The sequence below is a fragment of the Taudactylus pleione genome, unplaced genomic scaffold (assembly GCF_031769625.1).
Source record: "Taudactylus pleione unplaced genomic scaffold, aTauple2 ptg001067l, whole genome shotgun sequence".
Taxonomy (NCBI): Eukaryota; Metazoa; Chordata; class Amphibia; order Anura; family Myobatrachidae; genus Taudactylus; species Taudactylus pleione.
Window position 1 is genome coordinate 290,518 of NW_028285468.1, and position 27,302 is coordinate 317,819.

The window sequence follows — 27,302 nt, forward strand, 5'->3', positions numbered from 1 at the left end:
GGGAGCTGTGTTATTCCTCCTCATATATCACTGTACAGTCCCCTCTCCCCCATATAATAATTGTACCACATATCAGTGTGTGCTGGGAGCTGTGTTATTCCCCCTCATATATCACTGTACGGTCCCCTCTCCCCCTATATAATAATTGTACCACATATCAGTGTGTGCCGGGAGCTGTGTTATTCCCCCTCATATATCAATGTACAGTCCCCTCTCCCTATATAATAATAATACCACATATCAGTGTGTGCTGGGAGCTGTGTTATTCCCTCTCATATATCACTGTACAGTCCCCTCTCCACTATATAAAAATAATACCACATATCAGCGTGTGCTGGGAGCTGTGTTATTCCTCCTCATATATCACTGTACAGTCCCCTCTCCCCCATATAATAATTGTACCACATATCAGTGTGTGCTGGGAGCTGTGTTATTCCCCCTCATATATAACTGTACAGTCCTCTCTCCCCTATATAATAATTGTACCACATATCAGTGTGTGCCGGGAGCTGTGTTATTCCCCCTCATATATCAATGAACAGTCCCCTCTCCCTATATAATAATATCACATATCAGTGTGTGCTGGGAGCTGTGTTATTCCCCTCATATATCACTGTACGGTCCCCTCTCCCTATATAATAATAATACCACATATCAGTGTGTGCTGGGAGCTGTGTTATTCCCCCTCATATATCACTGTACAGTCCCCTCTCCCCTATATAATAATACCACATATCAGTGTGTGCTGGGAGCTGTGTTATTCTCCCTCATATATCACTGTACGGTCCCCTCCCCCTATATAATAATACCACATATCAGTGTGTGCTGGGAGCTGTGTTATTCCTCCTCATATATCACTGTATGGTCCCCTCTCCCCTATATAATAATAATACCACATATCAGTGTGTGCTGGGAGCTGTGTTATTCCCCCTCATATATCACTGTACAGTCCCCTCTCCCCTATATAATAATACCACATATCAGTGTGTGCTGGGAGCTGTGTTATTCTCCCTCATATATCACTGTACGGTCCCCTCCCCCTATATAATAATAATACCACATATCAGTGTGTGCTGGGAGCTGTGTTATTCCCCCTCATATATCACTGTACAGTCCCCTCTCCCCTATATAATAATACCACATATCAGTGTGTGCTGGGAGCTGTGTTATTCTCCCTCATATATCACTGTACGGTCCCCTCTCCCCCTATATAATAATACCACATATCAGTGTGTGTATACAGGACTCGTTACCTGGCTCGGGCTGTCAGAAATGTCTATGACAAAATGGCAGCTAAAGCCCCGCCTCCTCTGCTCTGTGATTGGGAGACTATTAGAATATGGCCGCCGGTCACCGTACATGAGGACACCGTTAGACTATACGGCTGTTACTCTAGTGATGAAGCTGTGAGCGGCAGCTGCAGGTGGCATCTAGTTTCAGATCGTCCTTCCTACTGTGTTCCGCCTGATTGGCTACTAGCTGCTGCCAATCATCGCACAAAGGGGAATGGGAGGAGGGCGGTCACTATGATGAGAGGGGCGTGGTTACGTATAGGGACGTTTTTCTATTATCTATAGAGCGGCTGGGAGCAGGTAATTGTATTTATTATTATACAGGGGGAGCAGCCTGTGGTGTCCTGGTATTACTATTATACAGGGGGAGCAGCCTATGGCGTCCTGTTATTATTATTATACAGGAGGAGCAGCCTGTGGTGTCCTGGTATTATTATTATTATTATACAAGTGGAGCAGCCTGTGGTGTCCTGTTATTATTATTATACAGGGGGAGCAGCCTGTGGTGTCCTGGTATTATTATTATACAGGGGGAGCAGCCTGTGGTGTCCTGGTAATACTATTATTATACATGGGAAGCAGCCTGTGGTATCCTGATATTATTATTATACAGGGGGAGCAGCCTGTGGTGTCCTATTATTATTATTATACATGGGGAGCAGCCTGTGGTGTCCTGTTATTATTATACAGGAGGAGCAGCCTGTGGTGTCCTGTTAATACTCTTATATAGGAGGAGCAGCCTATGTTTTCCTGTTGTTGTTATTATTATACAGGGGGAGCAGTCTGTGGTGTCCTGTTATTATTATACAGGGGGAGCAGCCTGTGGTGTTCTGTTATTATTATTATACAGGGGGAGCAGTCTGTGGTGTCCTGTTATTAATATTATACAGGGGGAGCAGTCTGTGGTGTCCTGTTATTAATATTATACAGGGGGAGTAGCCTGTGGTGTCCTGTTATTGTTATTATTATTATTATTATTATTATTATTATACAGGGGGAGAAGTCTGTGGTGTCCTGTAATTATTATTATACAGGGGGAGCAGTCTGTGGTGTCCTGTTATTAATATTATACAGGGGGAGTAGCCTGTGGTGTCCTGTTATTACTATTATTATACAGGGGGAGCAGCCTGTGGTGTCCTGTTATTATTATACAGGGAGAGCAGCCTGTGGTGTATTTTTATTATTATTATACAGGGGAGCAGCCTGTGGTGTCCTGTTATTATTATACAGGGAGAGCAGTCTGCGGTGTATTTTTATTATTATTATTATACAGGGGAGCAGCCTGTGGTGTCCTGTTATTATTATACAGGGAGAGCAGCCTGTGGTGTATTTCTACTTCAGGGTCCATAGGGTATCCACAGGATACCTTGGGGTATAGGTGTGACGTCAGTCGCTGGGCACCATAGAGTTAAGCTTTTCAGCCTCCCAGGATGCACTAGGGTCCCCCTCCTATACCCCGCCCCCGAGCCAAGGCACCCCAGTTTAGTTTGGTGCCCGGCCGGCGTCGGGTGCACCTGTCGGAGTGGGGGCTAGAAGAGCCCCTGAAGCTTTCTTCAGTGCAGCTGTGGCTGCACATCTGGATGTACAGCATGGACAGTCAGTCCTGACGTCCATGCTGTCTTCCCTACACCCCCGCCGGTACCAGAACGCCGGTACCGATCCAGGGATGCTGGTGAGCATCTGGGGTCACAGCTAGCGGTGACCCCAGATGTTCCGGACCATGGCCGGATCCAAGGGGGACAAAGGTAAGCAGCAGGGTCCCGCGGTGGGTCCCCGCTGGTCACATGGTCCTAAGTCCCCAGGCAGGGGGCTCCCTGGGGACTGGCTGCAGCGTGGAGCCAGGCGACCAACCTGCGCTTTCCACTGCCCCCTGGGACAGCAGACCGCAGCAGAGCGGTAGCGCTGCGGCGTCCCAGGGGTTAAATGCATGCCAGGGCAGCGCCTTCCCTGTCTCACAGCCGGCGCCTCCCCCGCTGCACACAGCCCTCTCTGCATGCTGCCGACTGGTCCTGTGGCAGCGCTCCTCCCCCAGGCCAGCCTCCTCTCTGCTCCTCGGCGGCCATCTTCTCCAGAACGCATGGTGAACGCTGCTGGAAGCGCTGGACGGAAGCATCGTGGTCTGGGTCCCCCCGCATACCTCTCCTCCGCTGTGGCTCAGGTCTGTGTATGCAGCGCTGTGTCCTACCAGGCCCTGTGTCTGTGTAGTTGAGTGATCAGCGCTGTTAGTGCAGGAATTGTTATTTCTCTGCATTGTATGTGACTGTGCTAGCGCTGCCTGTAACTTTTCTTCTCTAAACTGTCAGCTTTATTACTGTCCCTGTTCTTTCTGCTAAAGCCCTTGCGGTGCGGTGCTGCAGGGTGGTCTCTCGCCTATTTAATACTTAATTGGTGAGAGAGGTCACATACGTGGTGCCATCATGTCTGAAAGTGATTTTCCCCTCCGGCTACAGTGTACCACGTGCTAAGTACCGTTAGCGGAGGGGGAGGGTAGCGCGGAGGGCCTTTGCCGGCAGTGTTTGTCCATGGCGCGGCCTATTACGGTTACAGCACCGGTACAGGAGCCGCCCTGGGCTTGTTTCGCTCAGGCGTTAACAGCTTTAGTGGGCCAGTTAGCTCCGCAGCCCGTGTTTACTCCGATGGGTTTGTCCCAGCAGTCTGTGGTGTTGTCACCCATGCAGGGGTTCCCACGACAATTGGTGGTACCCCACAGTCTCCCTATTTCCCCGCTCCCGGGTTCTCAGGAGCCAGCGTGGGTTAACTCCCTGACGAGTTCTGTACAGCACTTGTCGGATGTGTTGCAAGGGGAGTCTGTGATGCGGCCTCATAAAAGGCCGGTGGCATCTCTGTCCGCTCTTTATGAGGATGACGAAGGGACATCTGATGATGGGGAGATTCTGGATCCTTACGATCAGGAACCTCTCCATACTAAGGACGCTGATGCTAAGTCCAAAGTATATATTCCTGGACTTATTCGGGCGGTCCGCACAGCCTTGGTGATTGAGGACTAAGTTCCCCCAGCGGCTAAATCTAAGTATGCCTTTTTCAAAGATGTGAAGGGCGATGCCACAGTCTTTCCTCTTTCTGGTCAGTTGGTGGACCATTTAGAGGAGGCGTGGAAACAACCTGGCAAAAGATACCAGCCACAGAGACGCCTGGCGGTGGCTTATCCGTTCGCGGATAATTATTTTGCTAAGTGGGAATCCCCTCCACAGGTGGATTCTCACGTGACCCGTCTTGTCCGTAGTGCCACATTGCCGATGCCATCCATGTCCTCCCTTAAGGATGCTACGGACCGCAAGGTAGAAATCTGCCTGAAGTCCGCTTATTCCCTTGCAGGGGGGGCAGCACGGCCGGCTATGGCCATTTGCTGGGTTGCCAGAGCGATGGAGCGCTGGGCGGATTCATTAGAGGCTTCTTTTGAATCCGACTGTCCGACCGAACAGGCGGAGTTGATTGGCAATCTCCGTGATTCGGCCACCTACATCAACGAGGCGGCTGTAGACATTAGTACTCTGGTGTCTAGAATTTCTTCAGCAGCGGTAGCTGCTCGTCGCACCTTGTGGCTGCGATCCTGGAAGGCGGACGCAGATTCCAAGAAAGGTCTGGAAGCGTTGCCGTTTACCGGAGAAGTTCTCTTCGGTCCGGATTTTGATAAGATTGTGGCCACGCTGGCGGCAGCCAAATCTGCTTGTCTCCCGTCGGCCGCTGCTCCTTCTGGTTCTGGACCATCGTCCTTTCGGTCATCTAGGGCCCAGGGCAGGCCCAAACCACAGTCGTTTCCTCGACAGGCTGGCCCTAAGAAATCGGTCAAGCCCCGGAAGCAGGCATGGAGTACCAGACGTCCGGCCCCCAAGCCAGATGACAAGCCTGCGGCCTGGCGGTCCGGGCCTCCCTTTGGGGGATCCCAGGGTGGGAGGCCGCCTGCTACAGTTCGCCTAGTGTTGGTCGACCACTACGACAGACACTTGGGTTCTGGAGGTGGTTTCCCACGTATACGCCCTCTCCTTCCGGCACAGACCCCCGGCTCGATTCTTCACCACGGGTCTACCATCAGATCGGAACAAGGCTAAGGAGCTGCGGAAGGTATTGCACACTATGCTCCAGGCTGGAGTTATAGTGCCTGTTCCATTCTCCCAGAGGGGCCAGGGTTTCTATTCAAATCTATTTTTGGTACAGAAACCCAATGGGTCATATCATCCGATTCTCAACCTCAAAGCACTCAACAAGTCTTTGCGGGTCCCGAAGTTTCGGATGGAGACCCTACGGTCCATCATTCTAGCGCTGGAACCTGGGGACTACATGGTGTCATTGGACATACAGCACGCTTACCTGCATGTCCCTATTCTTTTGCGCCATCAACAGTTCCTCAGGTTTGCAATCCGCAGCGACCACTTCCAGTTTCGGGCGTTACCTTTTGGCCTGGCAACAGCACCACGTGTTTTCACCAAGGTGATGGCGGTCATGGCGGCTTCTCTGCGGCTGCAGGGAGTCCGCATGTTGCCGTATTTGGACGACCTGTTATTGGTGGCAGGATCTCCAGAGCTCCTGTTACGCCACTTGGACCTGACCATTGCACTGCTGCAACGGCACGGCTGGCTAATCAACTGGCAGAAGTCCACTCTAATCCCGTCTCGGAGGATTCTGCATTTTGGAGCCTTATTGGACTCGGGACAGCAAAGGATCTTCATGACGGAGGACAAGATCTCTGCTTTACAGTCAAGGGTGCGCAGTTGTCTGCACAGCCGCCGGGTGTCCTTACACTCGGCGATGAGGTTACTGGGCTCCATGGTGTCGGTGTTCGACATGGTGGAATACGCACAGTTTCACTCCAGACCTCTGCAGCACCTGATCCTGTCCAAGTGGAACAGGCTGCCTCAGTCTCTGAAGTCCCGGACGATTGTGCTCACCCCGGAGGTTCGCCTGTCCCTTGCGTGGTGGTTACAGACGACCCACCTCAACAAGGGACGTCCGTTCTGGGTTCCAAATTGGGTCCTGTTGACAACGGACGCCAGTCTTCGGGGCTGGGGAGCAGTTTCGGGTCCACACTTGTTCCAGGGCAGGTGGACGCCGACAGAAGCGGAGCTTCCAATAAATATCTTGGAACTCCGTGCGGTCTTCAATGCTCTCCAGCAGGCACAGCGGTTTCTCCAGGGTCGCCCGGTGCAGGTCCAGTCGGACAACGCTACCACCGTGGCCTACATAAACAGGCAAGGAGGAACTCGCAGTCGGGCGGCTCTCGTAGAGGTCTCTCGGATCCTGGTTTGGGCGGAGCGCAATCTTCCGGCCATATCAGCGGTCTTCATCCCGGGAGTGCTAAATTGGGAGGCGGACTTTCTAAGTCGCCAGGACGTTCATCCGGGGGAATGGTCCCTGCACCCGGACGTTTTTCAACTACTGGTGGACAGGTGGGGTCTTCCAGAAATCGACCTCATGGCGTCCCGGCACAACAACAAGTTGCCGGTGTACGGGTCTCGCACAAGAGACGAAGGGGCGTCTCTGGTGGATGCTCTGTCCGTCCGGTGGACGTTCCGGTTCGCATACCTGTTCCCTCCGGTCTCCCTTCTTCCATGGGTAATCCGGAAATTCAAACAGGAAGGAGGGTCGCTCCTGTTGATAGCTCCCGCGTGGCCCAGACGGCACTGGTTCTCAGACCTTCAGGGTCTGTCCGTGGACAGTTCTCTGCGGTTGCCGCTACGACCGGACCTTTTGTCTCAGGGTCCTTGTCTTCACCCGGACCTGACTCGGCTGTCTTTGACGGCGTGGCTGTTGAGACGGCCATGCTGAGGTCCCGGGGGTTTTCCAGCTCTGTGGTGCGTACCATGTTACGAGCTCGGAAACCGTCTTCCGCGAGGATATACCATCGCGTGTGGCATACGTTCTTCCAGTGGTGTCGACCGAGAGGTTATGCACCGCGGGAGTTTTGTCTGTCTCGGATTCTCGCCTTCCTGCAAGCGGGACTAGATCATGGGCTTCGCCTTGCTTCTTTGAAGGTACAGGTTTCGGCCCTATCTGTCTGGTTTCACCGTAGGATTGCTACAATCCCGGATGTGCGCACCTTTATGCAGGGTGTTCTCCGCATTCAGCCGCCCTTTGTTCCACCTGTGGCGCCTTGGGATTTGGCTGTGGTCCTGAGGGCTCTCCAAGGACCGCCGTTTGAACCACTGGGCTCAGTGGATCTTAAATGGCTAACAGCTAAGACTGTTTTCCTTCTGGCCATTGCTTCGGCCAGACGTGTTTCTGAGTTAGGGGCTCTTTCTTGTAGACCCCCTTTCTTGGTTTTTCATGGGAACAGGGCAGTGCTCCGCACTCGGCCCGAGTTTCTTCCCAAAGTTGTTTCCCAGTTTCATGTTAACGAGGAAATAGTTGTTCCGGCCTTTAACTCACCGGGTCTTTCCGTGGGTGAGGCCTCTTTGGATCTTGTGCGGGCCTTAAGGACTTATGTTGACCGCACTTCTTCGTTTAGGAAGTCGGACGCTTTGTTTGTCCTCTATGGCTTCCGTAAAAAGGGTTGGCCTGCTTCAAAGCAAACTTTGGCAGCCTGGATCCGTATGGCTATTTCTGAAGCTTATCTTCATGAAGGCCTACCGGTCCCTCCTTCTCTGAAGGCTCATTCCACTAGGTCTGTGGGTCCTTCGTGGGCAGCTCGACGTGGTGCCTCGGCAGTTCAGATCTGCAAGGCTGCTACGTGGTCCTCTGTCCATACCTTCGTGAGGTATTACAGGTTTGACACCTTCGCCTCTCAGGATGCTTCCTTCGGGCGGCAGATTCTCCTTTCTGCACAGGAGCGTCCCCACCCTTAAAGGATACTGCTTTGGGACATCCCCAAGGTATCCTGTGGATACCCTATGGACCCTGAAGTAGAAAATATGAGATATGGTAAGAACTTACCCTTGTTATCTCTATTTCTACGAAGTCCATAGGGTTCCACAGGACTCCCGCCCTGTCGCACCTGTGCTGCAGATGGGCTTTGCTCTGGTCACCAGTTTTCCGTCTCCGTCTGGTGAGAATGTGATTCTTGTATGTGTCCAGATCTTTTTTCTCTCTCTTCCTTCTCCTCCTCCGGCCTATGGCTTGATAACTAACTGAGGTGCCTTGGCTCGGGGGCGGGGTATAGGAGGGGGACCCTAGTGCATCCTGGGAGGCTGAAAAGCTTAACTCTATGGTGCCCAGCGACTGACGTCACACCTATACCCCAAGGTATCCTGTGGAACCCTATGGACTTCGTAGAAATAGAGATAACAAGGGTAAGTTCTTACCATATCTCATATTTTTTATTATTATTATTATTATTATTATACAGGGGGAGCAGCCTGTGTTGTCCTGTTATTATTATTATACAGGGGAGCAGCCGGTGGTGTCATATTACTATTATTATACAGGGGGAGCAGCCTGTGGTGTCCTGTTATAGCAGCAGCTGCAGAGTAATAATAACAGTAATAAGTGGTCAGGGAATAACACATAATAGGTATAACATGTATGTACTGTATATACCATATGATACATAACAGGAGCTGGGGAAGGATGTGTGAGAAGGACACAGACAGGACATGTAACAAAGGGCTGCACTCCCTGAGCTGAGACTGTCTGTCAGGGCGTCTTGTTATCCTGAGCAATAGAGACTCTCTCAGAGACAGCCATTGGCTGTGACAGTCCCCAGATCCTCAGAGTGTCACTGATTATCCCCCAGGACATGTCTCACCCCACCCTACGCTGCACACACACGGCCGGCAGGCTGGTCACACATGTAACATACATCTGAGGTGCGGTCATTTGTCATTTCATCATTTGTGCAGAGTGACTGATGGGATTCTGTATTGTGTAACCCTTTGTGTGTCCCCTGGGCTGCCTGCTGTCCTATCCCTGTGTTATTAACCTCTTCTGTTCCCTTCCCCCTCCCCTGTGTTACTGACACCTCTGTACAGCTGTTACACCCCCTGTTGCTCTGTATTCCTACGTTACTTCCCCTCTCCCCATATCTGCACCCCTTCTGCTCTCCTGTGTACTCTCCCCTCACACCCCTGTTATCTGTATGACCTCAGTATAGTCACAGACTCAGTTTCTAGAATAAATTTAAAACAAAAGTAAAAAATCCCAACATCCCTAATTCATGAGTTTGTAAAAAATTCACGTGGAGCAAATTGCACCAAATCTGTGTCTGGGAGGAATAAGACCCCCGGCCAGGAGAGGAGCATTGGTGTAACCTTATACAGTACAGCGTTGTGTGACGGCCTCTGAGGAGCCTTATGGGGCTGGGTCACAGGAACCTCTGACAGACACTAACCAGGGCTCTATGGCTGGGGGGAAAGGGGAGACTTACTGGTCACTCAGAGTAATATGTCTGACTGTGTTATGTGTGTTCTCTGTGATGTGTATTCTATTTATTCCTAGATAGTCCTGCTGTGAGGAACCAAAGTCTTTATTACACATCACACGTTCTGTATTCTCACTGATTCACTGAGGATGGACATGGATGAAAGTCACAGGACTGAGAGGATCTTACATCTCACCCTGGAGATCATCTACCTGCTGACCGGAGAGGTGAGAGGATCTGGGAGTGTCACAGTGACATCACTTATATCTATAGTAATAATACAGGGACATGACTGGGGAGGTGAGGGGATCTGGGAGTGTCACAGTGACATCACTTATATCTATAGTAATAATACAGGGACATGACTGGAGAGGTGAGGGGGATCTGGGAGTGTCACAGTGACCTCACATATCTATAGTAATAATACAGGGACATGACTGGGGAGGTGAGGGGGTCTGGGAGTGTCACAGTGACATCACTTATATCTATAGTAATAATACAGGGACATGACTGGGGAGGTGAGGGGATCTGGGAGTGTCACAGTGACATCACTTATATCTATAGTAATAATACAGGGACATGACTGGGGAGGTGAGGGGGTCTGGGACTGTCACAGTGACATCACTTATATCTATAGTAATAATACAGGGACATGACTGGGGAGGTGAGGGGGTCTGGGACTGTCACAGTGACATCACTTATATCTATAGTAATAATACAGGGACATGACTGGGGAGGTGAGGGGGTCTGGGACTGTCACAGTGACATCACTTATATCTATAGTAATAATACAGGGACATGACTGGGGAGGTGAGGGGGTCTGGGACTGTCACAGTGACATCACTTATATCTATAGTAATAATACAGGGACATGACTGGGGAGGTGAGGGGGTCTGGGACTGTCACAGTGACATCACTTATATCTATAGTAATAATACAGGGACATGACTGGGGAGGTGAGGGGATCTGGGAGTGTCACAGTGACATCACTTATATCTATAGTAATAATACAGGGACATGACTGGGGAGGTGAGGGGATCTGGGAGTGTCACAGTGACCTCACATATCTATAGCAATAATACAGGGACATGACTGGGGAGGTGAGGGGATCTGGGAGTGTCACAGTGACATCACTTATATCTATAGTAATAATACAGGGACATGACTGGGGAGGTGAGGGGATCTGGGACTGTCACAGTGACATCACTTATATCTATAGTAATAATATAGGGACATGACTGGGGAGGTGAGGGGATCTGGGAGTGTCACAGTGACATCACTTATATCTATAGTAATAATACAGGGACATGACTGGGGAGGTGAGGGGATCTGGGAGTGTCACAGAGACATCTCTTATATCTTTAGCAATAATACAGGGACATGACTGGGGAGGTGAGACGGTCTGGGAGTGTCACAGTGACATCTCTTATATCTATAGTAATAATACAGGGACATGACTAAGTAGTTGGGGGGATCTGGGACTGTATGCAGTGATATTTGGTGTCTTCCCCAATAAACAGGGTTACACAGTAGTGAAGAAGACATCCGGTGAGTACGAGACATCCAGCAGCCGTCCCCTTGTATTAGGTCCACTGAGCAGGACCCTGCGCCCCATCACAGTGCCTACATCTTACTCACTGATTCATAAGAGACCCAATGACCAGAAGATCCTGGAATTCACCAAAAACAACATTCAGCTGCTGACTGGAGAGGTGACTGCTGGGAATGGGACATTATACAGTAACACCAGGGGAAGTGTCTGGGTGATGACTGTATCATTGTGTGTGTCAGGTTCCTATAAGGTGTCAGGATGTCACTGTCTATGTCTCCATGCAGGAGGGGGAGTATATAGAGGAACACAGGGGTCTGTACAAGGACGTGATGATGGAGAATCACCGGCCCCTCACATCACTGGGTAAGAGGAGACTGGCATGTATTGTACAGGGGAGGTATGGGGTCCCCTATATACACACATAATCTGATAATCACATATATACAATGTACTCAGTCACTGTGTGTCTCCTACAGATGGACCCAGTAACACAAATACCCCAGAGAGATGTCCCCGTCCTCTTTATTCACAGGATTGTACAGAGGAGAATGACATATATACAATGTACTCAGTCACTATGTGTCTCCTACAGATGGAACCAGTAACAGTAATACCCCAGAGAGATGTCCCCGTCCTCTGTATTCCCAGCACTGTACAGAGGAGAATCGCAGGATACCACAGGAGCATCAGGTAGATGGGATTTAGGGTCTCACCAATATAACACAGTGACTGTCACTATATGATGTGTAGAGAAGCTGTGTGTGTATTATACACTGATATTATACTGTGTAATCTCTGTGTATGACATCAGACATTAGTAACGTGTTGTACAGCTGCTGTAGTGTGTGGTGTGAGCTATCTGCACTGTGTCCTCTTAGTAATACCTAGAACCAGTGTTACGTCGCTGTGTGTTGTCGGGGAGCGCTGTGGGCGGTGCCTTTATGTCCTGTAGACAGATTACTGCAGTGATGTATAGCTGGATCTGCGCAGATGTGAAATGATGATAATGTGCGGGAGGAAGCACGGCTAAGAAGCTGCGATGGAGGGTGTCACTGTTACATGTAGTGCATGTAGGCTTACATACACTATGGGGTCTAGTTACTAAGCAGTGTTAGGAGGCAGAGCGAAAAGTGATAAGAAAGTGATAAGGTGCCAGCCAATCACCTCCCAACTGTCATCTCACAGGCTGTGTTTGAAAAATGACAGTTGGGAGCTGATTGGCTGGCACCTTATCACTTATCACTCTGCCTCCTAACACTGCTTAGTAAATAGACCCCTATGATAGCTACAGCGGAGAGAGAGGAAGAGGAGACGGTCATATAGGACAAGTCAGGGCCGTAACTAGACTTTTTAAAATAGGGACATAAGATTGTGCACCTGTAAAAGAGCCATGGCCTCATGCGGAAGGGCCAGGGAAGAGATAGGGGAGGCCAGGAGGTGCTGGGGATAATAGAGGAGGAAACTACAAGTGAGAATGATAATAAACAGGAAAATTGACAGAGCCAAACAGCGCCCCCTGCCCTGCAGTGCCCTGTGCCATAGCACTGGTCACTCTACCCTATTTACTGCCCTGGGACAAGTGTTAGGGGAGAGAATAGATGGGTTTAAAAAGGAAGAGACAGGAGAATCGGTTACATAACAGACAGGAGTAAGGACAGAAGGGTCATTATTATATAATCACCACATGGGGGAATGTGACATACAGGGAATATAATATATAGAGGATAAAGTATACATAACAGACAGGAGTAAGGACAGAGGGTAATTATTATGTAATCACTACATGGGGGAATGTGACATACATGGAATATAATATGGAGAGGATAAAGTATACATAACAGACAGGAGTAAGGACAGAAGGGTCATTATTATATAGTCACCACATGGGGGGAATGTGACATACATGGAATATAATATGGAGAGGATAAAGTATACATAACAGACAGGAGTAAGGACAGAAGGGTAATTATTATATAGTCACCACATGGGGGAATGTGACATACATGGAATATAATATGGAGAGGATAAAGTATACATAACAGACAGGAGTAAGGACAGAAGGGTCATTTTTATATAATCACCACATGGGGGAATGTGACATACATGGAATATAATATATAGAGGATAAAGTATACATAACAGACAGGAGTAAGGACAGAGGGTAATTATTATGTAATCACTACATGGGGGAATGTGACATACATGGAATATAATATGGAGAGGATAAAGTATACATAACAGACAGGAGTAAGGACAGAAGGGTCATTATTATATAGTCACCACATGGGGGGAATGTGACATACATGGAATATAATATGGAGAGGATAAAGTATACATAACAGACAGGAGTAAGGACAGAAGGGTAATTATTATATAGTCACCACATGGGGGAATGTGACATACATGGAATATAATATGGAGAGGATAAAGTATACATAACAGACAGGAGTAAGGACAGAAGGGTCATTATTATATAATCACCACGTGGGAGAATGTGACATACATGGAATATAATATGGAGAGGATAAAGGATACATAACAGACAGGAGTAAGGACAGAAGGGTCATTATTATATAATCACCACGTGGGAGAATGTGACATACATGGAATATAATATGGAGAGGATAAAGGATACATAACAGACAGGAGTAAGGAGAGAAGGGTAATTATTATATAATCACCACATGGAGGAATGTGACATACATGGAATATAATATGGAGAGGATAAAGTATACATAACAGACAGGAGTAAGGACAGAAGGGTCATTATTATATAGTCACCACATGGGGGAATGTGACATACATGGAATATAATATGGAGAGGATAAAGTATACATAACAGACAGGAGTAAGGACAGAGGGTAATTATTATGTAATCACTACATGGGGGAATGTGACATACATGGAATATAATATGGAGAGGATAAAATATACATAACAGACAGGAGTAAGGACAGAAGGGTCATTATTATATAATCACCACATGGGAGAATGTGACATACAGGGAATATAATATAGAGAGGATAAAGTATACATAACAGACAGGAGTAAGGACAGAAGGGTCATTATTATATAATCACCACGTGGGAGAATGTGACATACATGGAATATAATATGGAGAGGATAAAGTATACATAACAGACAGGAGTAAGGACAGAAGGGTCATTATTATATAATCACCACGTGGGAGAATGTGACATACATGGAATATAATATGGAGAGGATAAAGTATACATAACAGACAGGAGTAAGGACAGAAGGGTAATTATTATATAATCACCACGTGGGAGAATGTGACATACAGTCAGGTCCATAAATATTGGGACATTGACAGAATTTTCATATTTTGGCCTCTATTCACCACCACAATGGTTTTGAAATGAAACAAACAAGATGTGCTTTAACTGCAGACTTTCAGATTTGATTTGAGGGTAATTACATCCAAGTCGGGTGAACGGTGTAGGAATTACAACGGTTTCTATATGTGCCTCTCACTTATTAAGGGGCCAAAAGTAATGGGACTATCAACTCAAAAGCTATTTCATGGACAGGTGTGGGCTATTCCCTCATTATTTCATTATCAATTAAGAAGGTAAAAGGTCTGGAGTTGATCCTAGGTGTGACATTTTCATTTAGAATCAGTTGATGTCGACTCTTAATATGAGATCCAAAGAGCTGTCACTATCAGTGAAGCAAGCCATCATTAGGCTGAAAAATCAAAACAAACCCATCAGAGAGCTAGCAAAAACATTAGGTGTGGCCAAATAAACTGTTTGGAACATTCTTAAAAAGAAAGAACTCACCGGAGAGCTCAGCAACACCAAAAGACCCGGAAGCCCACGGAAAACAACTGTGGTGGATGACAGAAGAATTATTTCCCTGGAGAAGAAAAACCCCTTCACAACAGTTGGCCAAATCAAGAACACTCTCCAGGAGGTAGATGTATATGTGTCAAAATCAACAATCAAGAGAAGACTTCACAAGAGTGAATATAGAGGGTTCACCACAAGATGCAAACCATTGGTGAGCCACAAAAACAGGAAGACCAGATTAAAGTTTGCCAAACAAAATCTAAAAAAGCCATTACAGTTCTGGAACAACATCCTATGGACAGATGAGCAAAAGATCAACTTGTACCAGAGTGATGGGAAGAGAAGAGTACGGAGAAGGAAAGGAACTGCTCATGATCCAAAACGTACCACCTCATCAGTGAAGCATGATGGTGGTAGTGTCATGGCGTGGGCATGTATGGCTGCCAATGGAACTGGTTCCCTTGTATTTATTGATGATGTGACTGCTGACAAAAGCAGCAGAATGAATTCTGAAGTGTTTCGGGCAATATTATATGCTCATATTCAGTCAAATGCTTCAGAACTCATTGGACGGCGCTTCACAGTGCAGATGGACAATGACCCAAAGTATACTGCAAAAGCAACCAAATAGTTTTTTAAGGCTAAAAAGTGGAATGTTATGCAAAGGCCAAGTCAATCCCCTGACCTGAATCCAATTGAGCATGCATTTCACTTGATGAAGACAAAACTGAAGGGAAAATACCCCAAGAACAAGCAGGAACTGAAGACATTTGCAATAGAGGCCTGGCAGAGCATCACCAGGGATGAAACCCAGCGTCTGGTGATTTCTATGCGTTCCAGACTTCAGGCTGTAATTGCCTGCAAAGGATTTGTAAGAAAGTATTAAAAAGTGAAAGTTAGATTTAGGATTGTTTAGGCCAAAATATGAAAATTCTGTCAATGTCCCAATATTTATGGACCTGACTGTACATGGAATATAATATGGAGAGGATAAAGTATACGTAACAGACAGGTGTGAAGACAGAAGGGTAATTATTATATAATCACCACATGGGGGGAATGTGAAATACATATGTATACTTTATCCTCTCCATATTATATTCCATGTATGTCACATTCCCCCATGTGGTGATTATATAATAATTATCCTTCTGTCCTTACTCCTGTCTGTTATAATATAATATGGAGAGGATAAAGTATACATAACAGACAGGAGTAAGGACAGAAGGGTAATTATTATATAATCACCACATGGGGGAATGTGACATACATGGAATATAATATGGAGAGGATAAAGTATACATAACAGACAGGAGTAAGGGCAGTAGGGTCATTATTATATAGTCACCACATGGGGGAATGTGACATACATGGAGTATAATATGGAGAGGATAAAGAATACATAACAGACAGGAGTAAGGACAGAAGGGTAATTATTATATAATCACCACATGGGGGAATGTGACATACATAGAATGTAATATGGAGAGGATAAAGTATACATAACAGACAGGAGTAAGGACAGAAGGGTCATTATTATATAATCACCACATGGGGGAATGTGACATACATGGAATACAATATGGAGAGGATAAAGTATACATAACAGACAGGAGTAAGGACAGAAGGGTAATTATTATCTAATCACCACATGGTGGAATGTCCCATAAGGGAAGCAGGAGCTGCGGAGGTCTCATGGGGGAGGGTAGAAAAGTATCACTGGAACAGCATGGAGATGCAAGGGATTACAGCCTCACAGGAAGGCAAATGGGAAATAAACAGTTAAATAAACAGAGTGGAGACATGAGAGCCATATAACAACAGGAAGGAGGTGGTAGAGGCTCAGGAAACAGCATCCAGGCACACTGTGGAGAGCAGACTGTGTCTGAAAATGGCGGCTCCCGTCGATCCCCAGGCACACTTGGGTAAAATAGGAGATGTGTGGGGAGTGCAGCGGTGGCCGCGACGATGACATCACGCAGCCCGCCAGCAAAGCTCCAAAATTTAGCCCACGGCTTCTGGAGGCTCACTAGGCCGCAATTCACTGGGTGCCATGGAGCCGCTTTAGAGTTCAGGAATCAGACCAGGGGGACTGCAGACACACCAGGAAGGGAGGACAAGCCGTCAGGGAGGTAATAGATGGGGCTATATTGCCATTAAAGGTGCGGAAATCGGGAGCTCCGGGAAAGTGCTGCTGCCCAGGAAGCCAGTCAGACTATGCCCCCCCTTTAAAGCATTTTAAATATACACTCTGTGTGCACCCGGCTTTTCTCACCCAGACTGTCACAACTCTCGAACGGATTGTGGATGTTACCCGTATTCAGCGAATTGGCTTGACCTATAGCTTAGGCATGGAGTCTAATGTGCTGGCGGTATTCACCAGGGACCCTCGAAAGAAGGTATGTGCTTGGCTGCGTCCGACAAACAGGTCGCGGCCCTCAGGTTAGGATTCCTTATACAAGTGCTGGTGAACTTTGGTCGGTATGCAGGAGACTTTAGCGTAGTCGACGAGCCAGGTCAAAACAGACAAGACGGTACCAGGGAGCCGCCGATCTGGTAAGTACAAACCGGCATCCGGCGCACTGTGATGCACACACTGCAGCCCTGTGATGTTCCTAGATGCAGTGCTCTACAGCCCTGTGATGTTCCTAGATGCAGTGCCCTACAGCACTGTGATGTTCCTAGATGCAGTGCCCTACAGCACTGCGATGTTCCTAGATGCAGTGCCCCACGGCACTGCAATGTTCCTAGATGCAGTGCCCCACGGCACTGCAATGTTCCTAGATGCAGTGCCCCACGGCACTGTAATGTTCCTAGATGCAGTGCCCCGCGGCACTGTAATGTTCCTAGATGCAGTGCCCCGCGGCACTGTGATGTTCCTAGATGCAGTACCCTACAGCCCTGTGATGTTCCTAGTTGCAGTACCCTACAGCCCTGTGATGTTCCTAGATGCAGTGCCCTACAGCCCTGTGATGTTCCTAGATGCAGTGCCCTACAGCACTGTGATGTTCCTAGATGCAGTGCCCTACAGCCCTGTGATGTTCCTAGTTGCAGTACCCTACAGCACTGTGATGTTCCTAGATGCAGTGCCCTACAGCACTGATGTTCCTAGATGCAGTGCCCCACGGCACTGCAATGTTCCTAGATGCAGTGCCCCACGGCACTGCAATGTTCCTAGATGCAGTGCCCCACGGCACTGTAATGTTCCTAGATGCAGTGCCCCGCGGCACTGTAATGTTCCTAGATGCAGTGCCCCGCGGCACTGTGATGTTCCTAGATGCAGTACCCTACAGCCCTGTGATGTTCCTAGTTGCAGTACCCTACAGCCCTGTGATGTTCCTAGATGCAGTGCCCTACAGCCCTGTGATGTTCCTAGATGCAGTGCCCTACAGCACTGTGATGTTCCTAGATGCAGTGCCCTACAGCCCTGTGATGTTCCTAGTTGCAGTACCCTACAGCACTGTGATGTTCCTAGATGCAGTGCCCTACAGCCCTGTGATGTTCCTAGATGCAGTGCCCTACAGCACTGTGATGTTCCTAGATGCAGTGCATTACAGCACTGTGATGTTCCTAGATGCAGTGCCCCACAGCATTGTAATGTTCCTAGATGCAGTGCCCCACAGCACTGTAATGTTCCTAGATGCAGTGCCCCACAGCACTGTGATGTTCCTAGATGCAGTGCCCCACAGCACTGTGATGTTCCTAGATGCAGTGCTCCACAGCACTGTGATGTTCCTAGATGCCATGCCCCACGGCACTGTGATGTTCCTAGATGCCGTGCCCTGCGGCACTGTGATGTTACTAGTTGCAGTGCACTACAGCATTGTGATGTTCCTAGATGCATTGCACTACAGCACTGTGATGTTCCTAGATGCAGGGCTCTACAGTACTGTGATGTTCCTAGTTGCCGTACCCTACAGCACTGTGATGTTCCTAGTTGCAGTGCACTACAGCACTGTGATGTTCCTAGATGCAGTGCACTACAGCACTGTGATGTTCCTAGATGCAGGGCTCTACAGTACTGTGATGTTCCTAGATGCCGTGCCCTACAGCACTGTGATGTTCCTAGTTGCAGTGCACTACAGCATTGTGATGTTCCTAGATGCAGTACCCTACAGCCCTGTAATGTTCCTAGATGCAGTGCCCCACAGCACTGTAATGTTCCTAGATGCCGTACCCCACGGCACTGTAATGTTCCTAGATGCAGTGCCCCACAGCACTGTAATGTTCCTAGTTGCAGTACCCTACAGCACTGTGATGTTCCTAGATGCAGTGCCCTACAGCCCTGTGATGTTCCTAGATGCAGTGCCCTACAGCACTGTGATGTTCCTAGATGCAGGGCTCTACAGTACTGTGATGTTCCTAGTTGCAGTGCACTACAGCATTGTGATGTTCCTAGATGCAGTGCTCTACAGCACTGTGATGTTCCTAGATGCAGGGCTCTACAGTACTGTGATGTTCCTAGATGCCGTGCCCTACAGCACTGTGATGTTCCTCGTTGCAGTGCACTACAGCATTGTGATGTTCCTAGATGCAGTACCCTACAGCCCTGTGATGTTCCTAGATGCAGTACCCTACAGCACTGTAATGTTCCTAGATGCAGTGCCCCACAGCACTGTAATGTTCCTAGATGCCATGCCCTACAGCACTGTGATAAAACACATTTTTACTGTTTAATAGATATATACATTTTATAGCAGCTTGTTTGCTTAGCCATGGTATGTAAACTAATCTTGGCACATGTCATTGGGACTTTATCCCCCTTACTGCTGGGTGGTGCTGGTAGCTGCCCTCCCTGTCCCTAGCATACACTTTATGCCAGCCCTGCCACCTTGAAGCTCGGCAGCCACCAGAAGTACTCCGATGCTGCTTATATACATCCCAGCACATCGTTGACCTTTCCTCAGCGCCGGGAATTAGACATTTCCACGTCACAGCTGCTGGGCCCAGACGTACATACTATTATACATAGGAAAAGAGCAAGAATGAGGCGCTGGTCAGTTATAGGATTTATTCATTAACAAGGGGAAAACATACATAATTACAACAAGACACATAATTGCACCTTTAATAAAAGCCAAAAAGCCATCATTAGGAAAAACACATTCTATATTGTTACAATAATTAAATAGACATATAGATTAGCTAATTAGAGGACTTCACTATAGCAATGCCTAACATAAAAGTGGCTGAATTATCTCCAGCCGATGCTGACAGTCGCTCAGTAGCAGAAGAAATGTTACTTCTGCTCACACGCCTCAATCAGCATCAGTAAAAGGCCTGCTTAGTAATTGTAGCACAGCACATTGTTAGATCAGCAGCAGGAAAACGCCTGCTTAGTAATTGTAGCACAGCACATTGTTAGTCCAGCAGCAGCTGGCAGTATATCTCTCATACTCAGGGACTTGTCCACTTCCTTCCTGCATTGTACATGGGACTGTCGCCCAGTGACATATTTATGGAGAGGTTTTCAGTTGTATTCCTCTACTCACTTAAATGCACCACTCTTCTCCCCCCTCCCCAGGTATGTGCAGTGTCAGGGATCCTCCACTCGCAGAAAAGGGGTAACTGATAGTCCTAGCTCGTAACTGTGTCCTCCAAACCATGATACGGACATACCCTCCTTCCATAGTTTTATTCAAGAATATTGTTCCTTTTAGTGCATGTGTTATATGAATTGGGTGGTATCCTCTTTCCACACTTGTGTCAGGGGACTCTTAAGTCTTTTGGAAAAATTTTAATAATCACACACATATATATATATATATATATATATATATATATATATAGGTGAAGGTGTGTGTAAGGACAGTGAACGATCACAAATTCCCCCAGAGCAAATTAATTGTTAATCATTAGATCAAAAATAAGTGTATACATAAAGAGCAGTAAAGTGGCCAAATAGCACAAAAGTCACTGATCCTTAAAATGAAAGGTGGCCGCAGTCTTCTTTAGACCCCGTTTGGCAGACGGAGAAGGCCGTTCTGGAAAGAGGTTATAAAGGCATGCGCCTGATAGTGTAATATTATTAAAGTTGCAACCAGTGCTCAAATCAAATGTGCGTACCAAAAGAAAACACTTTAAAGCTTATATGAATTCCAAATTGCAAAGTTCACACTGAATGGGATGGACTCAGGATGTCATCAGCTGGCTCACCTTAAAAGAGTTAATTCAAGCCCATAAGGGAGAGGGATAATATAGTGTAGTATTTTCTACATATATATTGTGGCAAATATAATAAAGGCTGCGTACCAAATAATGCTATATTTATAGCCTGTAGTAATGTCTTTCCAAAAATCTCCTAGTATCCCTTTTTAGTACTCCACAGGAATGTATATGATGAGTACACACAAGCAGGCTATAAATATAGCATTATTTGGTACGCAGCCTTATATTTGCTACAATATATATGAAGGAAATACTGCACTATATTATCCCTCTCCCTTATGGGCTTGAATTAGCTCTTTTAAGGTGATCCAGCTGATGACATCCTGAGTCCATCCCATTCTGTGTGAACTTTGCAATTTGGAATTCAAATAAGCTATAAAGTTTTTCCTTTTGGTGCGCACATTTGATTTGAGCGCCGGTTGCCACTTTAATGATATTACACTATAAGGGGCATGTATTATATATATATATATATATATATATATATATATATATATAATTATTTATATATACATATACAGTATATTGCACACTCACCCCCTCGTTCCAGAGAAAATTCCAGGACTTGCTCTCCACTACAAAAAAAACAGGTTTAATCCAATATAACGGTTACATAACACAGACCAATTTTGGGCCTCTGAATTGGTCTGTATTATGTAACCTTTATATTGGATTAAACCTGTTTTTTTTTTTTGTGGTGGAGTGCAAGTCCTGGAATCTTCTCTGGAAGGAGCGGGTGAGTGTGCATTTTTACTATACATATGGACTCTGCACCAGTCGAATGTGAATTAGTATGGTTGTGTGCCTGCTCGGATTGAACAAATATATATATATATATATATATATATATATATATATATCCATACATTTCTAATTAATAAAAATATATATAAATAATGGTGTAGGATGTGTTTCACCACAAGTTTGTTGCTTCCACAGTGGGTTTTCTTTCTAGAAGGATGTATTTTTTTGTGTTTTGTAATTTTTTTAGGTTGATGTTACGACTAATATTAAGGTTGAAGATATAGAGGGAGAAGAAGAGACATATGTGACTGATATGAAGGCAGAAGATATAGAGGGAGAAGAAGAGATGTATGTGACTGATAATAAGGCAGAAGATATAGAGGGAGAAGAAGAGACGTATGTGACTGATATGAAGGCAGAAGATATAGAGGGAGAAGAAGAGATGTATGTGACCGATAATAAGGCAGAAGATATAGAGGGAGAAGAAGAGACGTATGTGACTGATATGAAGGCAGAAGATATAGAGGGAGAAGAAGAGACGTATGTGACTGATATAAAGGCAGAAGATATAGAGGGAGAAGAAGAGATGTATGTGACTGATATGAAGGCAGAAGATACAGAGGGAGGAGAACAGACGTATGTGAGTGATATGAAGACAGAAGATATAGAAGGAGAAGAAGAGACGTATGTGACTGATATTAAGGCAGAAGATACAGAGGGACGAGAACAGACGTATGTGACTGATATGAAGGCAGAAGATATAGAGGGAGAAGAAGAGATGTATGTGAGTGATATGAAGACAGAAGATATAGAGGGAGAAGAAGAGACATATGTGACAGATATGAAGGCAGAAGATATAGAGGGAGAAGAAGAGATGTATATGATGGGTGATCAGCAGTGTAAGGAAGAGGAAATCCCTACAGATATCAGCACAGGTGAGTAATAAAGACTTATTACAGAAAAGAGTCACATACCCCTTGCACTACAACACAGGGCTGTAACTAGCTATGGGCAACCGGTGCTGTTGCACAGGTTGCAGAGGCTTTGTGGGCAGCACCTTTAACCGGCCCTTGCTCCTGGCTAGCAGTATGCCTGCAGCCAGGATTGCTGGTGGAGTACCCGGGGAGCATCCTGTGGACACTCCAGATAAGCATCTTGGCCAGTATATGTAGCCATTTGTCGCACTTACTGAAGTAGTGGGTCACGCCTCTACCATGTAATGTAATGATGTTGCATGCTCAATGGGTGGGGTCAGCACAGGGCGCAACCGTGCCCTGCTACAACAATCCCTTATTCTACACGCTCATCCAAAGCTTGGCATGGCCTACTGATACTACACAGGATAATATGCTGAATGTTTGTGCTCACTTCCTAATAAGAAGAACTGGTAGACATTTCTGTACATTGAAGGGATCACCATGAGGGTGGGGAACATGTCTTTTGGGATTAAATAATTTCCGCCCACACTACTCACCTGCTTTTTTATAATGGAAATTTGCAATGAAAACAAATATTCATGTAAATATTCCCCAAAATGGCGACCTCTGCGCATTTCCAGCTTCTCTCTCCGTACATCCCATGGATATTGTGCATCTTTCCTGTAAGCCTGGAGGCAGCAGTGTCTTGTTCACGTGCCTTCAGCTTTCATTGTCTAGTACAGGCCTGGCCAACCTGTGACCCTCCAGCTGTTGTGTAACTACACATCCCAGCATGCCCTGCCACAGTTTTAGCATTTCTTAATAGCCAAGCTGCGGCAGGTCATGCTGGGACTTGTAGTTTCACAGCAGCTGGAGAGCTACATGATGGCCAGGCCTGGTCTAGTATATCAGAACACATTATATCTATAGTATATGAGATATACTCTCCTTTCATGTCACAAAGTAATCTCCAGCGCAAGTAAATTATTAAAACAAACATGTCCGCGCCTGGGTTACCCATATTGTCCATTTGCCACGGTGATGCCTTTGCCTTTTGGTTTTCCTGCATATTGGAGTTTCATATTCATGCCTTCCATACTAAGGAGACCAGTCATGTAACACGTCATGTTTAAGTCACAGTAATTTAGTTTTCTTCATGATGAGTACATATTCTGTGTAATAAGTGTCAGGCTTATCACAGGAGGAATGTAATTATCCTGTTACTGTGAAATTTAGATTCTATTTAATTTTGGTTTCCTGATGCGATAACTTATGTAGAGAGGTTTGGGCTGGACCCCCGCTGTGTTCTATACATTATCTCTATGTAAAGAACTGATCTGGCTCTGTAAGGTGTATACGCTCTGACTATCTGAGAGGAGAGAACCTGTGTAACATCTTGTATGTTTGGAGTAACTGTCTTTGTATAGACAAATCCTATGAGCAATAAATACCCAATTGCCTTAGACACCTGCATCTGCTCGTATCCTGTGACTACCAGAGAAGCACCAAACACTACTTCCAGCTGTTCTGGTTGAGTCCAGTGTCTTCAAGCTCTCTGCCAGCTGCCCTGTGCAGACTGGTCCACAGTGAGAGATCAGTGGCAATTAGCCAACACCACCCAGAAGTCAGTAACAGGCGGTTGCTGACAGTAACAATCCCTATGAGTGTTAAAGTAAGCCCAAAATAATTTTACGATCACCTGGAGGAACAATGACATCTGGCACTTTGGGGCTTGTCACCTCCGCCGACCATCTGTGTGTATCCAGCAAAGGACAGTATAGGGATCTGTTCATAGTTTGCTCAAAACATTTAAGCTTGCAGCCCGGCATCAGGAGTTCCTAATATTCTGCAAGTTCCTACTCTATGAATGATCCTTCATACACCACTAACTTGTAGTTACATCTTCCTCACCACCCAGTTACAGAAGCTAATTGTGAAACAAAAACCTATTGCCATGTGACTGGTACCATGTAACGTATGGGTAACATCCAGCGCTGGCCTATTTCTTTTGTTTGAAAATTGCACCTACAGTCCTGAATGCTGTCAATCAAGCCGATATGAGGCTGTTTTGGGTGTGGCTCACTAGCCTGTGCTTGTTTAGGCGTTAGTCTCTGGATCTGGGAGGTGAGCACGTTACCAGCAGTGTAATGGTGTTTGATGTATATACAATATAGATACTTGCAGGAACCTTGATACTGGGCTGTAAGCTTAAATGTTTTGCTTACGTCCTTGTGCTTGAATTGCTAGATGTACCCAGGTTTGTAGTGGTGACGCCAATGCCGATAACAATTGTCTTTATGTATTGCTGAAGTCCTTGTGCTTGGATTGCTAGATGCAACCAGGTATGTAATGATGGCGCCAATGCCGACAACAATTGTCTTTATGTTTTGTATTAGAATAAACATGTAACCCCTGTGATAATTATAGCATAGTATAATATGTGACCATTATACATTGTACTATGACACAACGGAACTTCCCCATTTGTTACTAATTTGGGGAACTGTCACCGTAGTCCCTATTAGAAAACTATCCCAGTTACAGGGAAACAATATTTTTATCATATATTATTTTATTCCCAGCAGATGTATGTAACAGAAGGAAGATCTCAGAGGGACATTTCATCTTATCTACAGATGGTGACATAGAAGATCACAACATCACCCGAGATTCTCTAGGACAAAACCCTAAAACCACAATTATATATCCAGCACCTCACAGTGCACATGTACCATCTGATCCCTCTGATTATGGGGAATGTTCTCCTGATACCTCAGATAGTGGTACACCTATTACAGCTCCTGCAGTAGATACAATATTTTCCTGTTCTATAGGTGCCCAACAGAACACAAACGTCATTAATGACCAACCAACTAAGACCAGTGCAAAGCACCATACATGCTCTGAGTGTGGGAAATGTTTCACCTATAAATCGGCTCTTGTTACACATCAGAGACATCACACAGGTGAGAAACCATTTCCATGCTCTGATTGTGGGAAGTGTTTCAAAGGCAAAACATATCTTGTTAGACATCAAAGATGTCACACAGGTGAGAAACCATTTCCATGCTCTGATTGTGGGAAATGTTTTACACAGAAGTCAGATCTTGTTATACATGAAAGAATTCACACAGGTGAGAAACCATTTACATGCTCTGAGTGTGGGAAATGTTTTACCAGAAAATCACTTCTTGTTATGCATCAGAGAAGTCACACAGGTGAGAAACCAATTTCATGCTCTGAGTGTGGAAAATGTTTTACAAGAAAATCAAGTCTACTTACACATCAGAGACGTCACACAAATGAGAAACCATTTCCTTGCTCTGACTGTGGGAAATGTTTTACAAATAAATCAAATCTTATAAGACATCAGAGAAATCACACAGATGAGAAACCATTTCCATGCTCTGAGTGTGGGAAATGTTTTACACAGAAATCAGAACTTGTTATACATCAGAGAAATCACACAGATGAGAAACCATTTTCATGCTCTGAGTGTGGGAAATGTTTTACACAGAAATCAGAACTTGTTATACATCAGAGAAATCACACAGGTGAGAAACCATTTTCATGCTCTGAGTGTGGGAAATGTTTTACCAGAAAATCAGTCCTTATTCAACATCAGAAACGTCACACAGGTCAGAAACCATTTTCATGCTCTGAGTGTGGGAAATGCTTTACACAGAAATCAAATCTTGTTACACATCAAATAATACATAAAAAACGAGCTGATAGACATAAAACACAGTACTTTAGCCAAAATATTTTAAACATTTGAATTGCTTAATCTATTATGTTTTGAGGGTATGCAGCCGGGATGCCGATGGTCTAAATGCCGACTGTCGGCAACCTGACTGTCTAATCCCAGCAAGGGTCTAATGACAGGCGTCAAAATCCCAACGCCTGTCATTTTACCTATGCCGAAAGCCCGACGCCTGGCATACCGATCAAAGTTGCGCCAGGCGCAGACAGTTGCGGGGGGGAGAGGGTTAGGTTAGGGGCTCCTGGGGGGGACTTAGGATTAGGCACCCCCCCCTGGGAGACTTAGGCTTCAGCTGTGGGGAAGGGGAGGTTAGGGTTAGGCACTTGGGGCAGAGGTTAGGGTTAGGCACTTGGGGGAGAGGTTCGGGTTAGGCACACCTTAGGGGGGGTTAGGTTAGCGATACTTACCTTTAATGAACGATCGGGATTTTCAACCCTGCCGGGCTGCTGCTGTCGGGATTAGAACCATGCGGCCGGTGGTATTCCATACTGATTCCATTTTGAGTATCAGTAATAGCAGAATGGATAATACACAGCGCCATCAGTGGACAAACATTGGTATATTTTTCACACAACAATCAACCTTAATAAAAGGAAAGTATATATTACACAGTCATGGACAACTAAAGGGAACAGGGAGGGAAAGGTGTATTTTGTGTTGCTAATCAAAAGCAAGTAATCCTCAATCTCCTTAAACTTTACCCAAGAGATCCATGTGGTGACAAATTTACAATGTCAGTCCAT

The 27,302-nt window shown here is 46.2% G+C and overlaps 2 protein-coding genes across 2 annotated transcripts in view; both read left to right on the plus strand.

The window, feature by feature from the left end:
* Positions 1-26,768, plus strand: part of LOC148453886 (uncharacterized) — a 142,437-nt gene extending 115,669 nt beyond the window's left edge. Inside the window, exon 8 of the mRNA XM_088461565.1 lies at positions 25,695-26,768. Coding sequence (XP_088317691.1) covers positions 25,695-26,574 — 880 coding nt within the window. The 3' untranslated portion in view covers positions 26,575-26,768. The remainder of the gene's footprint in view (positions 1-25,694) is intronic.
* Positions 1,515-24,667, plus strand: LOC148453888 (uncharacterized). Its single transcript, XM_088461562.1, has 8 exons — positions 1,515-1,592; positions 9,681-9,830; positions 11,124-11,315; positions 11,440-11,518; positions 11,748-11,845; positions 22,127-22,390; positions 24,295-24,468; positions 24,611-24,667. Exons 2-8 carry the CDS (start codon positions 9,753-9,755, stop codon positions 24,665-24,667), a joined length of 942 nt encoding a protein of 313 aa, XP_088317688.1. The 5' UTR covers positions 1,515-1,592; positions 9,681-9,752.
* Positions 26,769-27,302: the final 534 nt, after the last annotated feature.